At 38.5% G+C, this 12,677-nt stretch overlaps 2 protein-coding genes across 4 annotated transcripts in view; both read left to right on the plus strand.

The window, feature by feature from the left end:
* Positions 1-746: 746 nt before the first annotated feature.
* acbd3 (acyl-Coenzyme A binding domain containing 3) lies at positions 747-7,885 on the plus strand. The gene is made up of 8 exons (XM_056763705.1): positions 747-1,056; positions 1,863-2,004; positions 2,270-2,410; positions 2,514-2,672; positions 3,144-3,318; positions 5,209-5,395; positions 5,651-5,935; positions 6,092-7,885. Exons 1-8 carry the CDS (start codon positions 792-794, stop codon positions 6,304-6,306), a joined length of 1,569 nt encoding a protein of 522 aa, XP_056619683.1. The 5' UTR covers positions 747-791; the 3' UTR covers positions 6,307-7,885.
* A 137-nt stretch (positions 7,886-8,022) lies between these two features.
* Positions 8,023-12,677, plus strand: part of nhsl1b (NHS-like 1b) — a 75,815-nt gene continuing 71,160 nt past the window's right edge. For 2 of the 3 annotated variants that reach the window (XM_056763697.1, XM_056763698.1), the window contains exon 1: positions 8,023-9,277. In XM_056763697.1, the coding sequence (XP_056619675.1) occupies positions 8,956-9,277 (322 nt within the window). In that variant the 5' untranslated portion in view covers positions 8,023-8,955. The remainder of the gene's footprint in view (positions 9,278-12,677) is intronic. The other variant, XM_056763700.1, reaches the window with a different exon arrangement.

The following is a 12,677-nucleotide window of genomic DNA, read 5'->3' on the forward strand; positions in this document are numbered from 1 at the left end:
ATGTTTTGCCAGTTAAGGAAAAATGGTGTTATTGAATCAATCTCACTAAATAAGGTTACAGAAAGTGAACTATGGCAGGCACAGGAAGAATAGCTCAAATCTTCATTTTGAGTTATTTTTAATTTAATTATTTTTTATTTCTTATACTCATTTTAGCCTAGTTTAATATGGGTTTGATAACCGTTGCAGAAGTATGTGCTTTAAAACAGTCGATAGTAGTTGGGATTTATTTATCAGTATTATTATTATTATATAATGCTGTTTAATTATTAAATTATTTCATAATTCGTAGTTGCATTAAGCTTAAAATATTTACTGTTTGTTTTATAGCCTACCTAAATTACTATACATTACTTTTAAATGCTCTCTGAAAAAAACCACTCTGGATTAATGTAAGATATTGTTTTATATCATAGTAAGTTATTTTTAAGTGTTGTCTGAAATACTCTTTTTAAACGAGCATTTTTACATTTTGGTTCTGTCACTCTAATAGCAACAAACTTTTTATTTCATAACAATTCAAGTACGTTCATCCCTATGTAGATTCTAAATTACTTCAAGCAGAATCTTCATTTCTTATAAATTTTATTTATTTTAAGTCGTCACTACCATCTCTGGTATGAACCATGTCTAGCTTTGCATCTCAAGTTACAAATCGTTATCATTAATAAATAAATAAAATACTAAATGTAAACACATTTGATTTACGCGAACGTTCTACGTCATGCAGCCGGAAGTTCCGGCAGAGCAGGACGGAAGTAGGTACGTGGCTGCTTCAGCTGACATTCAGCATGATGGCGACAGAGGTTCAGAGCGGCGACCTCAACAGTGCAAATTCAAGCCGGCTCGAAGTTTCTATCGACGGATTGACTTTGAGTCCCGATTCCGAGTGCGAGCAGGAACAGGCCGAGACGTCTGTTGCTCTGTCGGCGGAGCAGAGCTCCATAAACCGGGCCGTCGATGAAGAGGAGGGCGAATACACAAGCAGCCACACGATCGAGAAATGGGGCTTTCCTTTAGTGGAGCTCTATGGTCTTGCGCTCAAATTTTTTAAAGGTATCTTATGTCACTCACTGTACACACCAATATTGCTTATAGTTTAACACGTGGATGCATTTTGCATTGCTCTCTTCGGTGCTATGGTTTATGAGATGCACAGATTGCTTTATCATGTTCCGTTTATTAAGATTCTAGCTTCACCGGATATATTGAGCTTTTTCGAGAAGTTTTGCCATCATGAGATCTTTTGAGTCTGTGTCAGGCCATCCCAGTTGTTATGAATGAGGACCTCTAGAGGTTTTGATTCTGCTGCTATGTGTCATCTGTCATGTGATGGCTTAAACTCAACACGAAAGGTTACTGAAAGATTTAAACTAGTTTAATTGGAGAACCCCTGTAGCTACTAAGTAACTGTTTCCCTTAGATTTAGGTCTGTTTTAGCAATAGGAATATTTATCCATTAACGTAGTTATTCTTTGCAAGTCTTTAGTTAGATTTTCTTGCATCTGGTTTGGTGAGTAAATCTATGTGTCCATCATGAGCTCTTCAGTGTGTTAAGTGCTTCAGCTCATAAGTGTTGCTGCACGCTTGATGTCCTGATAAAGATGTTTCAGGTTGCAGCAGAAGCTGCTGCTTTCAATATGTATTATTTTTTCTTGTCGAAAAGTAAATCAATAGAGCTATTGGACATTTCAACACCAATGTGAATGGCATCGTTCTGAATCTCAAATTAATCTTTTTGCGATATTAACAGTTTTTATGATGTTACTACTATCAGATGGTTAGAATCACATTTCCCAACATCTTATGTAATGAGTGCTTGCTGTATTTTTTCATATGTGATTTTACAATGTTCTTCTCAGAGAAAGATGGCAAAGCTTTTCATCCGACGTATGAGGAGAAACTTCGACTGGTTGCCCTACACAAGCAGGTGTTACAAGGGCCTTACAACCCAGACGCTTCGCCTGAGGTGGGCTTTTTTGATGTGCTGGGAAATGACCGCAGGTAAGCGTGAACATTTTGTCTTTAATATTTTTTAGTCCCTCTATTGTGACAATAATGAACTGTTTTAAATTCATATTAAATGAATGTACTTTAGAATTTTGGTTTTCCATTTGGTTGTGTTGTCATGCGGGAGGTGAGATTCGAAATAAGTGAATATTTCAACCATATGCCCTTTCAGTGTGGCTTTATTTTTATCATTAAAACTTACTGTTTAAACTCAAGTGTGTAAGGGTTTTGTGCAATAACAAAGGTGTCATTTATACAGGAGAGAATGGTCATCTTTGGGAAACATGGAGAAGGACGAGGCCATGCTGGAGTTTGTGAAGCTGTTGATTAAATGTTGCAATTTATTTGCACCTTTCATCGCATCTCATAAGATCGAAAAGGAGGAGCTGGAGAGAAAGAGGTCAGGCCAACAGATCAAGATTGATTTCTGTCTCCTTCTTTGATTCAGATTTCCCAGTTTCAAATGTGATTTTCTGTTTTTACCCCTTAACCTTGCTGATCAGGCGAGAGGAAGAGGAGCAGCGACGCAGAGAAGAAGAGGAGCGTGAGCGACAGCGTCTGGAAGAGGAGAGGCGTAGACGTGAGGAGGAGGAGAGGCTGAGGAGAGAAGAGGAGGAGAGGAGACAGGTTGAGGAAGAAAGACTGCGAGTTGAACAGCAAAAGTAAGTGATTTAGACCCTGTTTCACAGACAAGGCTTAAGGCTAGTCCTTGACTAAAATGAATGTGTGACCTGTCTTAACTGAATATAACTTGCTCAGAAATATCTTCAAATATATCAGGGCCATTGTCTCAAGATGCACACCAGTAATGTATTCTTTTCAGCCATTTTTATTAAAGCGACATAAATATCTTAATTCAACTAAGGCATAGTCCTGGTTTAAGCCAAGCTGTGTCTGTGAAACCGGGCTTTAAGGTTTGAGTTTTAAGTAATCCAGAACTAGACTAAAACCTGTTTTATACCAAATTAACATATCATTTTAGTTTTTTAGTTGTTTTACTGTATTCAAAACTTGATTTGGAAATAAAAAGCCTTAGAATCATACATCGCACTGGTGAAAGAGGCCTTACTTGACTGTTTACATTGATTCATTTCTGATATACTTTCTCACTTTCTTTCACTCTGATGTGTCAGGCAGCAGATCATGGCTGCACTGAATGCACAGACAGCTGTGCAGTTCCAGCAGTATGCGGCGCAGCAGTATCCCGACAGTCTGGAGCAGCAGCTCATCCTCATCCGGCAGCTGCAGGAGCAGCATTATCAGCAGTACATGCAGCAGCTGTATCAAGTGCAGCTCGCGCAGCAGCAGGTGAGAAATCTGTCACACACACTCTTGTCTCCTCCGTAGCTTTTCGCTTTGAGGAAGTAAAAACTTGAATTTTGAGATTGTCAGTGTAGCTGGTTTTCAGTTTCACTCATTGGGATTATGACTGGGTGTTTAACCATACGTTGTGCTTGCAAATTGATAGCACATTACTAATTTCACGATTATGAAAGCATTGTAACATTTTTAGACAATTTTCACATTTGTTATTTTGTTTAAGGAGGTTTCATTAAACCTTCTGTATGGAAACAGTTAAAAGTTATATAGGTCTGTTACTGAAGGATAAAACAGAATTTTAACGTAAAATTTCATTCAAGGAGTTAGGAAAGCTTGGAACGAAGCCGGAGAAGCTCAAAAAAGAGACCATTTTAACTTTTCATTTCACAAGCATCTCTAGATATATTGTGACCATTCCAGTTTAGTGTCTGTTGAAAGTTAAGTTGTCTTACAGCAATTTGAAACACCGAAAGCATGACAAGACACATGAGAACTGTGATGCAACTCAAGGTTATCACATAAAAACAAAATTACTTTCCTCATGTACAAATATTATTGTTGTATTGCTTAAAAGTGAATATGAATTTGTTTTCTTTGCAGTATTTTCTGTTTTTATTTTCTGGGAGGAATATTGTTTGCAGTTCACAGAATGAAACAAAAATTTTAATTTTACCGGAATACAGTACATACCAATAAATAGTAAATTAGGAAAAACTGAAAATAATTATCTATATTTTTCTGCGGCCATATGTGTTAGTGCAGGTCACATGCTAGTAGCTCCACTAATATGATTAAGCAGACATCATGTCTTAAAACAATTGCCATAGCTCTACAATATGAATCGCAATATGTCATATCTTGATCATTACACTCTCCTAGTATAATTTCTCATAGTGTATTCCCACTTGATATTGACACTTGGTATAAAGACATTCATATGGTGTAAATTTATGTAAATGCTTTTATCTAAAGCACCATAGAATGCATTAATTTACATTTTACCTTAATGTGCATTACCTCGTTATCAAACACTTGTCTTTGTGTTAATGGCGATATATGGCAAAATTTATTTTTCAGGGGTATTATAATGATATGATGGGTGTATTATACATTTTATTATGTGTTATAGCATAGGATTGCTTATTGTTGCTTGCGCACTTGTTTGTACAAGCCTTTGTCAAACCGGTATCATTATATGTGTTTTGGAACTAAGACTCATTTGGTTTATGTATTTGTTTTATTTAAAGAGTTCATAACATGGGATCATGAAAACTACATTGCATGCAGTGTATAATGCTGCCTTGTTGGAAAGTAGTCTGCAATGTTGTAAATCCGAAGGTGATTGAATAACAAAGTTATTGGCTTGGAAAGAAAGGGAGTCGACTCTGAATCACGCAAACGAGTCGTCCCTAGTCCGATTCGCGAACCGCCGCGGATTTACGTCACTACATATAGTCCCCGGCTACGTTTAGCTGGGACTTCCCGCAAAAACTTCACTCTTCTCCCCCAAACACTGTAGCTCGTGAGCCTCATTTGCGGTAGACCAATCACAGCAGGCTAGGCTAGCGGAAAGGAGGGAATTAGACAGATGAGTCGCGGAACGAATCATTTGAGAGTCAGTCAAGAAGTAGGGTAAGATAACTACATATTATTACAAAATAAGTGTTTTACACTTTCTATGTTCATAAACTTGTTGTTGGAAACTCCATTAACCAAAGTAGGACCTTAAAACCTTTAACTACATTACCCGGGGCACCACCATGCTTATTTGTGTTTTAGATTTTTGCCCATGTTTGCTAGTTGAAATGGTTTGCCAGTTCTATTTTGCGACACTTTACATGGACCACTGTGTTCTAGCTTTCTGTCTTCTTTACTCAGGCTGCTTTGCAGAAACAGCAGGAGGATGCGATAGTGCTGTCCACATTAGAGGCCAGTGAGGTGTCATCACCCCCTGCTGGAGAGGAGGGACCTCTACTGAACGGCCGTGCAGAGTCCACGACTGACAGCTTCGAGCGAGAGCCAGATCTGGAGGCTGCAGATGAAGTTACTGAGAATGGACCTACAGGCGAGATGAAAACATCAAATCAGATTTTTTCTTGTGCTGGTCTTATGCATGATTCATCCAAAACATTTTATTCCAAAGAAAGTGTTTCTCATCAATATAGTCTTCTTAACAAATCTAGGTCGGCATGATTCAAAGCAAAATTATAGTATTGCAGATGTGCATATTGCAGTATTTAGCAATAACTGGATAATTTGAATATATAAAAAAAATACAAATTTCATGTTGTAACTCGTATTCCTTATTCTTGGTGAATAGATTCTCCACCTGTAATAGCAGCCCCTTCTATGTGGACCCGACCACAGATCAAAGACTTTAAAGAGAAGATCCGTCAGGATTTGGACTCTGTCATCACAGTGGGCCGGGGGGAGGTTGTGACCGTCCGGGTCCCCACCCACGAGGAGGGCTCCTATCTCTTCTGGGAGTTTGCCACTGACTATTACGACATTGGATTTGGAGTCTTCTTTGAATGGACTGACACTACAAATGCATCGGTCAGCGTGCATGTCAGCGAGTCTAGTGACGAAGACGAGGATGAGGAAGGTCAGACATTTCTAGATATTATGTGTGTAGAAATAGGTTCCTTAATTGTGGCTAGCTATTGGTTTAAATAAGATAAATTTGATGTTTCGTTGAAGGTATGACTGTAACATTTTTTCTTCTTTTAAATATTTATAAGCTTTGATCTCTTCCACACAGGAGAGGTCCATTCAGAGGAGGAGAAGGCTAAGAAAGAGGCTGGGAAACCACAGGTGGATGAAATAGTGCCGGTGTACCGGCGGGACTGCCATGAGGAGGTGTACGCTGGGAGTCACCAGTATCCCGGCCGTGGTATATACTTGCTCAAGTTCGACAACTCTTATTCCCTCTGGAGGTCGAAAACCGTCTACTACAGAGTATACTACACCAGATAAGCCTGGAGGCAAGACTGTGGGACAGGAGTGTGTGTGGAATTTAGCAGGAATGAAAGATAAAAGTGAGGAAATGTACGGGACGTGCAGTACTTTGGGGAGGGACGAAGAGATGCGACATGAGCTTGTTCGTTGTGTATGCAAACTTTGTGGTCATGTGTGTCATGATGTTTGAGTTCATGAGGAATTGGGTCATGTACTTGGCACCTCTGTTTTGCACTCTAAATGATGTAGTGCTTGTTGATATCACTGTCTTATATAACTAGTGTGACTTACATCAGCCTTGATCTTCTAATTTCATCCAAAGAGGTGCTCCAGTAGGACAAATACGTATGTGTCCTGATGAAAAATGTAGTCGAGATCCTCCTATCAAACACATAGGACAGAAGTGCATCAGTGTGCGTCCCGCCCAAGTGCTGCCCCTATATAACAGACGGACAAGACTTTCTCATGATGGAATTTTGGATGAAATGTATCTGGACTACATGATGGAGGCCTTTATGAATGGAGATTTTTCAGCATTTTCTAAAACCGATGGATTGTGTCTAAAACATTTAATAAATATTTATTAATCTCTGTGGTAGGGTAGGGTCCTTCGTGTGTTTGTGTGTCCTGTAACATCTTGATCGTTTATTTTTTTTGATTACACAGAGCCCCAAATCTATGGTCTCAAGTTGTCAATGTTCTTTTGTGTAATTTTCTGTTGTCAGTATGGTTCAGCAGTATTGACCTTTTATGTTGTGGCACTGCAAAATATTCTTGCCTTTTTTGATTTCATAGTTTCTTCATAGTTACAGACAGCCATGTCAAAACATAAAATGTTTATTGGTTTAAATTTATATTTGTTACACTTGGTTCTCCATCACAATAACAACCATCTCTTATTCTCATTTAAAATATTAATAATGAAGTGTTTGTATAGCTAATTGATACTAACTTTCAAAAGCAGCATATGAATCTCTTGATTCGCCTACTTTTTTCTGTTATTTATTGGACAGGTCAGTGTTTTCTGGATAATAATTTACAAGCATTTTTCTTTATCATTATATTGCTTTAAAAGAGTATAATTTCATCTTCAAATATTGGACTCATCACTGGCTGAATTGTTGAATTAAATTTTATTCTCATGATTGGATCAAAGACACCTGTGTAAAACAGGTCACTGCTGTTTAACTGAGATCCAACATCGCCTATGTAAACAAACACGGATGCTGTTTCACTGTGCTTATATGATGAATATAGCATATGCCCATTGATCGAAGTGTTATGTCAAAGAGCCGTGATGATTCCGCATCATTTAATATACCATGTACAGTTCATTGGTTAGAGTTACTGACTGTTTTTCCCATGTATTTTTCTTTTTTAATGCTGACTTCAGGCCTTCGTATAGTGAAATGTGGCATGGTATTGTTGAAGATTCTGGAAAATAGATGAACCAAGGAATTGATATGAAAATGTTGAATATAAAGGCATGAAGAAGTGTTTTTTTATTGGTTTCACTTGTGTGCTCTGATCTGTATGCATATGAGGATGAGTGTCTTGGAGTGTATATTTGATGGATTAAACTTGCTTTTCCTCTGTATGTCGGTCTGATTCTTCTCTGACTCAGCACTACCTGTTAAAGAACAATAGAAGCTTTCACAGGAATGCTATTGGATTTAATGACTACAATGGGAGTTGTATTGGTTTCGGCAATGAGTCTCTGCTGTGTTGGCTTCTGATCTGGCTGATAGGACCCAACAAAACCACTTTTTAAATCCTAATGATCGTAATGGTGATTGCAATGAAAATTTTATATTTTAGAATTTGTATAACATGAGACAATGTGTGAACCAAACTATGGGAATTACTTTAGTAGCTGAGCATGAGAATCATTCATCATAGAAGTCTTACAAGAACACAGGTTATGATTTTCCTATGGAAAAGGAAGTTTCAACAGTCAGGATGTTAACAGGAAAATGAGTATCGCTCCTATCCAGATATGCTGCTTCAGCTGGTTTCACTGCCACACCAAACAATAGTCAACTTCCTTTACACTGCTGCCGAATACCAAAAATGCTCATCTAATCCTCCCTAGAAATCTTTTTTTCAGAAACGTACAACTCCATTGAACCACAAGAGGGAGCTATAGACGGGCGGATAAAACATCGCATTTTAAAACAACATTTGTACCCGGAAATATAAATTTAAATAACTACAAGCAAAATAAACTAAATTAATTGCTGTTGATTAAACAAGTCAAATAAAACAACTGAAAATGTAAAAATATGAACGTATCATTATCAGACAGCCAAACGAACATCCAATAAGTGGAAATCCATTCCGGGTTTTCCAAGCAGCACGAGCAGGTAACCTCTCCTCGCAGCGCTGTTTGTCGAGCAACCAATCCAGTTCCAGACGCTACAGGTGGTTGGAAATCTGTTCTCCGTGTCTTCCCATGTACTTTCCCTTCACTTTTTCGGCTCGTCCCAGTGCTTTCAAAAAGCATCAGCGGACACCATCGCTAACGTCCCGGACTGCTTCTGCATCTTTTAAAATCATGGCGGGACATTTTCTTTTCAGAACTTTATCTTGTGGAAACTTTCGGAACGCACTGTTTGGATAATAAAACGTGTCATCCCGTCGTTCTTTTACGTTTAAATCGGCTTTAAAATGCCTTTCCCCCAGAGAACCGTTGAGCCTCAGCTGGTGAGCAGGTTGAGGGTGAGCGTAGCCTCCGAGAAGACCTTCATCACACCGGACGGTCGCAGAGTTCGCAATCCAGTTTTGTCTGATTCTCTGGAAGAAGTATGTTGTCGCACACTCATCGGAATTTTGCATCAACTGTCTGATCTATCGCGACATGCCAGTGAAATATTCCTCGGAATTGAGACTCAGGCGGGGTTGGTCTCGCAGAGGGCAACGAGGATCCAAGTGCGCCTGGAGAGGGTGCAAACCGTCGCGCGCAAGCTTGATGCCCAAAAAGTTAAAATACGTAAGTTTACAACGTCGATTCAATAAAGCATTATTCACTGTATTGTTTCTGAGGTGATTACGTCAGAATGTGTAATGACATCATAAATGTATTGGTTAGTTCCAAAGGGTGCGCTCGAACTCCGAAACCGTGTAATTTGTTTGATTCGGGATGCGCAAAACAAAAGGCGAGTGTGAAGATGAGACGAGCACATGGCGTTTTGTTGTTGTAATGATTTGAGGTGAAGAGAAGGCAATATTCCTAAAGGGCAGAAGTCATGTCAAACGTGATAGATCTGTTTTAACGTACCATCTGCGCCCATTAAAACCCCTACAGCTTTCCAATGAAAGACAGCCCACCTTCACTGGGGTATTATGCGGATACTTGCTCAACAGACACACCAGACTTCCTCTGTGAGAAACGTCAGTGAGAAAGGTATTAAGTGGTTATGACGTGAATCATCAGTGTAGGTAAATAAGAGTTCCCAAAGGGATCAGCTGTTACGTCCTGGCCTTGAGAGGAATAGTTAAACAACATGTCACATTATACAGACAGACAGGATTAATGACTCACTGTGGTGGTCTGTAATGTACATGATAAAAGTCACACAGTTTATGGGTTTGACCAACAGACAGCACTGTTCTCCTTTTGAGCCATAATGGATCATTTTTATTTCGTCATTGAATAGTTTATTCTTTTTGATACTTATTTATAAGATAGTATGCCAAACATCTCAACAAGGTGGAAGCAGATGTTTTCAGATGAGCGGCAAGTTTTGTGGGAAAACTAGAGAATGCAGATTATCACCACACCCTTATTCAGGTTGCATTTTTTTTCTGTACACATAAGATGTTTCCTCTTTACAAAACTCAGATATACTGTACAATCTATAAAACAAACAGACTATATAATAGGAAATAGTTGATGTAAAAAAGTAGTAGAGATATGGATAACCAGAATTGATTTTTGTTCTTAGTTTGTTAATGTCCCGTCAATTCTGCTAATGGTTTCAGACTATGGCTCATTACAATTTTTGCTAATGCTTAACCATGCCCAGGCACTCTTTTGTTGAGTTGGTTCGTGAATGGGCTATGGTTTCATATGCATCAGAAACGTTTCTTTTTACACAAATGGACTCTCAGCCTATCTTACTTTTAATACGTTGAGCCCTACATATGGACATTAGTCCTGTTATGTTATCCATATATGGGACCGTGGACAACAAAACCAGTCTTATGAGTCATTTTTTTTTAAAATTGAGATTTTAACATAATCTGGAAGCTGAACAAATAGGCTTTATATTGATGTATAAGTTGTAAGAATAGGACTCAGGAATCTAAGAGTGCAAAAAAATCTAAATATCCACTCACAAAAATAAAGTTTTATTTATTTAAGGTAGGAAATTAACAAAATATCTTAATGGAACATGATCTTTTCTTAATATCCTAATGATTTTTGGCATAAAAGGAAAATCGTAAATTTTGCCCCATACAATGTATTTTTTTTCTTTTGATAATTTGCATAATATTGCAAACCTTTTTGATCAGCGCTTGTGCTGTGCGTTTTTCCCACAATCAGTGCCGGCGTTCGAACCGGGTCCCCAGAGTTGAAAAATGCTCAACTTTGGGCAGAACGCTGCGCTTGCAGCGGGTGGTTTCAGCCGAGGTCCTGCCGTTTTCATTTGCTTAAAAGCTCCTCGGTGGATACAGGCCCTAAGACTGGTTTTGTGATCCTAGGGTCACATATATCTAATTAAAACATCATATATCATAATGAAGAAGCAATGCATTGAACTTTTTTCTTAAAGGTTCAAGTTCAACTTCATAGTTTGTATTTGTGGCACTTATTGTTGGCCTAAAAGAGGAATAACTATCATGATGGGGCATGAATTTTTCTTCTTTCTTCAGACTGCATTAATAACCACAATTAAAGGAGCAGTTCACCCAAAAATGAAAATTCTGTCTTCATTTACTCACCCTAAAGTTGTTTCAAATCTGTATACATTTCTTTGATCTGATGAACGCAGAGAAAGGTATTTGGAAGAATTCTTGTCATCAAACAGTTCAAGGCCACCATTGACTACCATATAAGGAAAAAAGTCTTTGTAAATTTCTTTGTTCTGTTGAACACAAAAGAATATATTTTCAAGAACGTTGGAAAGTAAACAGTTCTGGGGCACATTTGACTACCATTGTCGTTTTTTCTACTATGGTAGTCTATTGTGGCCATGGACTGTTGAAAACCTTTTGTTGGTTACCAGTCCAAATTGCTTAATTATCATGATCAACATGAATCAAAAATTTATTTTGGAAAAAGTATGTCTGTTTGTGCCGGAGGGACATAATTGTCTTCTCTAAAACCTCTTTCTGAGCTGTAAATTTAGCCTGTCTTGGAAATGCAGTATGGTATGTCGTGTGTCGTGTCGGTCCTTTTCTCTGTTCTTATGCCCGTTCTAGGTTTCCTGCTTGACTTTGGTTTGCATATGATAAGAGGGTGGAGTTGTTCAGACTAACAATAGTGCCCCAGTTCACTATCTAAAACAGCGAGTAAATGATCACACCAGACTATTTACAGATCAAGCGATTGCTGTGTTCTCTGGTTGTGTGTGTTTACACTACAATCCACAGAGGTCTAATTATGATTCATTAAGATGGTGTGGCTGTTGTTGTCCACTCGTGTTAGTGTGTGTGTACATGCATTAAACATTTAAGTGCCATGGCTGGTATTTTATGGTTGGAAAAACAGAAAGTACAAAATGTTATTGCAATTATAACGGCCTGGGGTTTATAGGGTTTATTTTCCTACTTTTTTTCTTTTATTAGCCCTCTTTGTTCGATGTGATTTGCATGCATGGACTCAGAAGGGATTTCTGGGTCCAAGTCCAACCCAAAGCCAGACCCAGGGAAAATAGTCACCTTTGACCCCTGCAGCACTCGGCCTGGGAAAACAGCAAACTATTCTTTCAATTCCTGACCGCAAGCCCCTGATTTGTGCAACTCTCACACACACTCTCAGTGTGCCTACGTTGACAGAAACTCAGTTCAGTATACAGCCTCAGATGCACACAAGCCATTGAGCCTTATTGAATACATTGAATATCTATTATACTTCATGTTACATTGTGTTTCCCATGAGGCCTCCCGTACTTTCCCTGCTTGGCACAAGTGGTGAGAAAGCCTTTGAAGTGACTGTTTTCTTTCTGCTTTGCCTGGTTGCGACACGCAATTGTGCATCGGCTGTCAAAAAGCAAGATACACGTGGTGTTGAGGAAAACCTGCGTTGTGTCTTTTATGTTATCTGAGCGCATTCATGTGTTTTTGCTACCTTGTGTTTAACTGGCTTTCACTTTTAGTAAACATTTGTTTATCATTGTTTGTTACCAGATTTGATTTTCCTCAAAAAATGTAGACTGATTGTCTCA

This window comes from Triplophysa dalaica, chromosome 13, assembly GCF_015846415.1.
Source record: "Triplophysa dalaica isolate WHDGS20190420 chromosome 13, ASM1584641v1, whole genome shotgun sequence".
In the NCBI taxonomy this organism is placed as follows: Eukaryota; Metazoa; Chordata; class Actinopteri; order Cypriniformes; family Nemacheilidae; genus Triplophysa; species Triplophysa dalaica.

Excerpts from the sequence above, each read along its gene's own strand:
- acbd3 (XM_056763705.1), top strand. The coding sequence starts at position 792 with ATGATGGCGACAGAGGTTCAGAGCGGCGACCTCAACAGTGCAAATTCA. Across the intron at positions 1,057-1,862 it reads TGCGCTCAAATTTTTTAAAG|AGAAAGATGGCAAAGCTTTT; the intron begins GTATCTTATGTC and ends TGTTCTTCTCAG. Across the intron at positions 2,673-3,143 it reads CTGCGAGTTGAACAGCAAAA|GCAGCAGATCATGGCTGCAC; the intron begins GTAAGTGATTTA and ends CTGATGTGTCAG.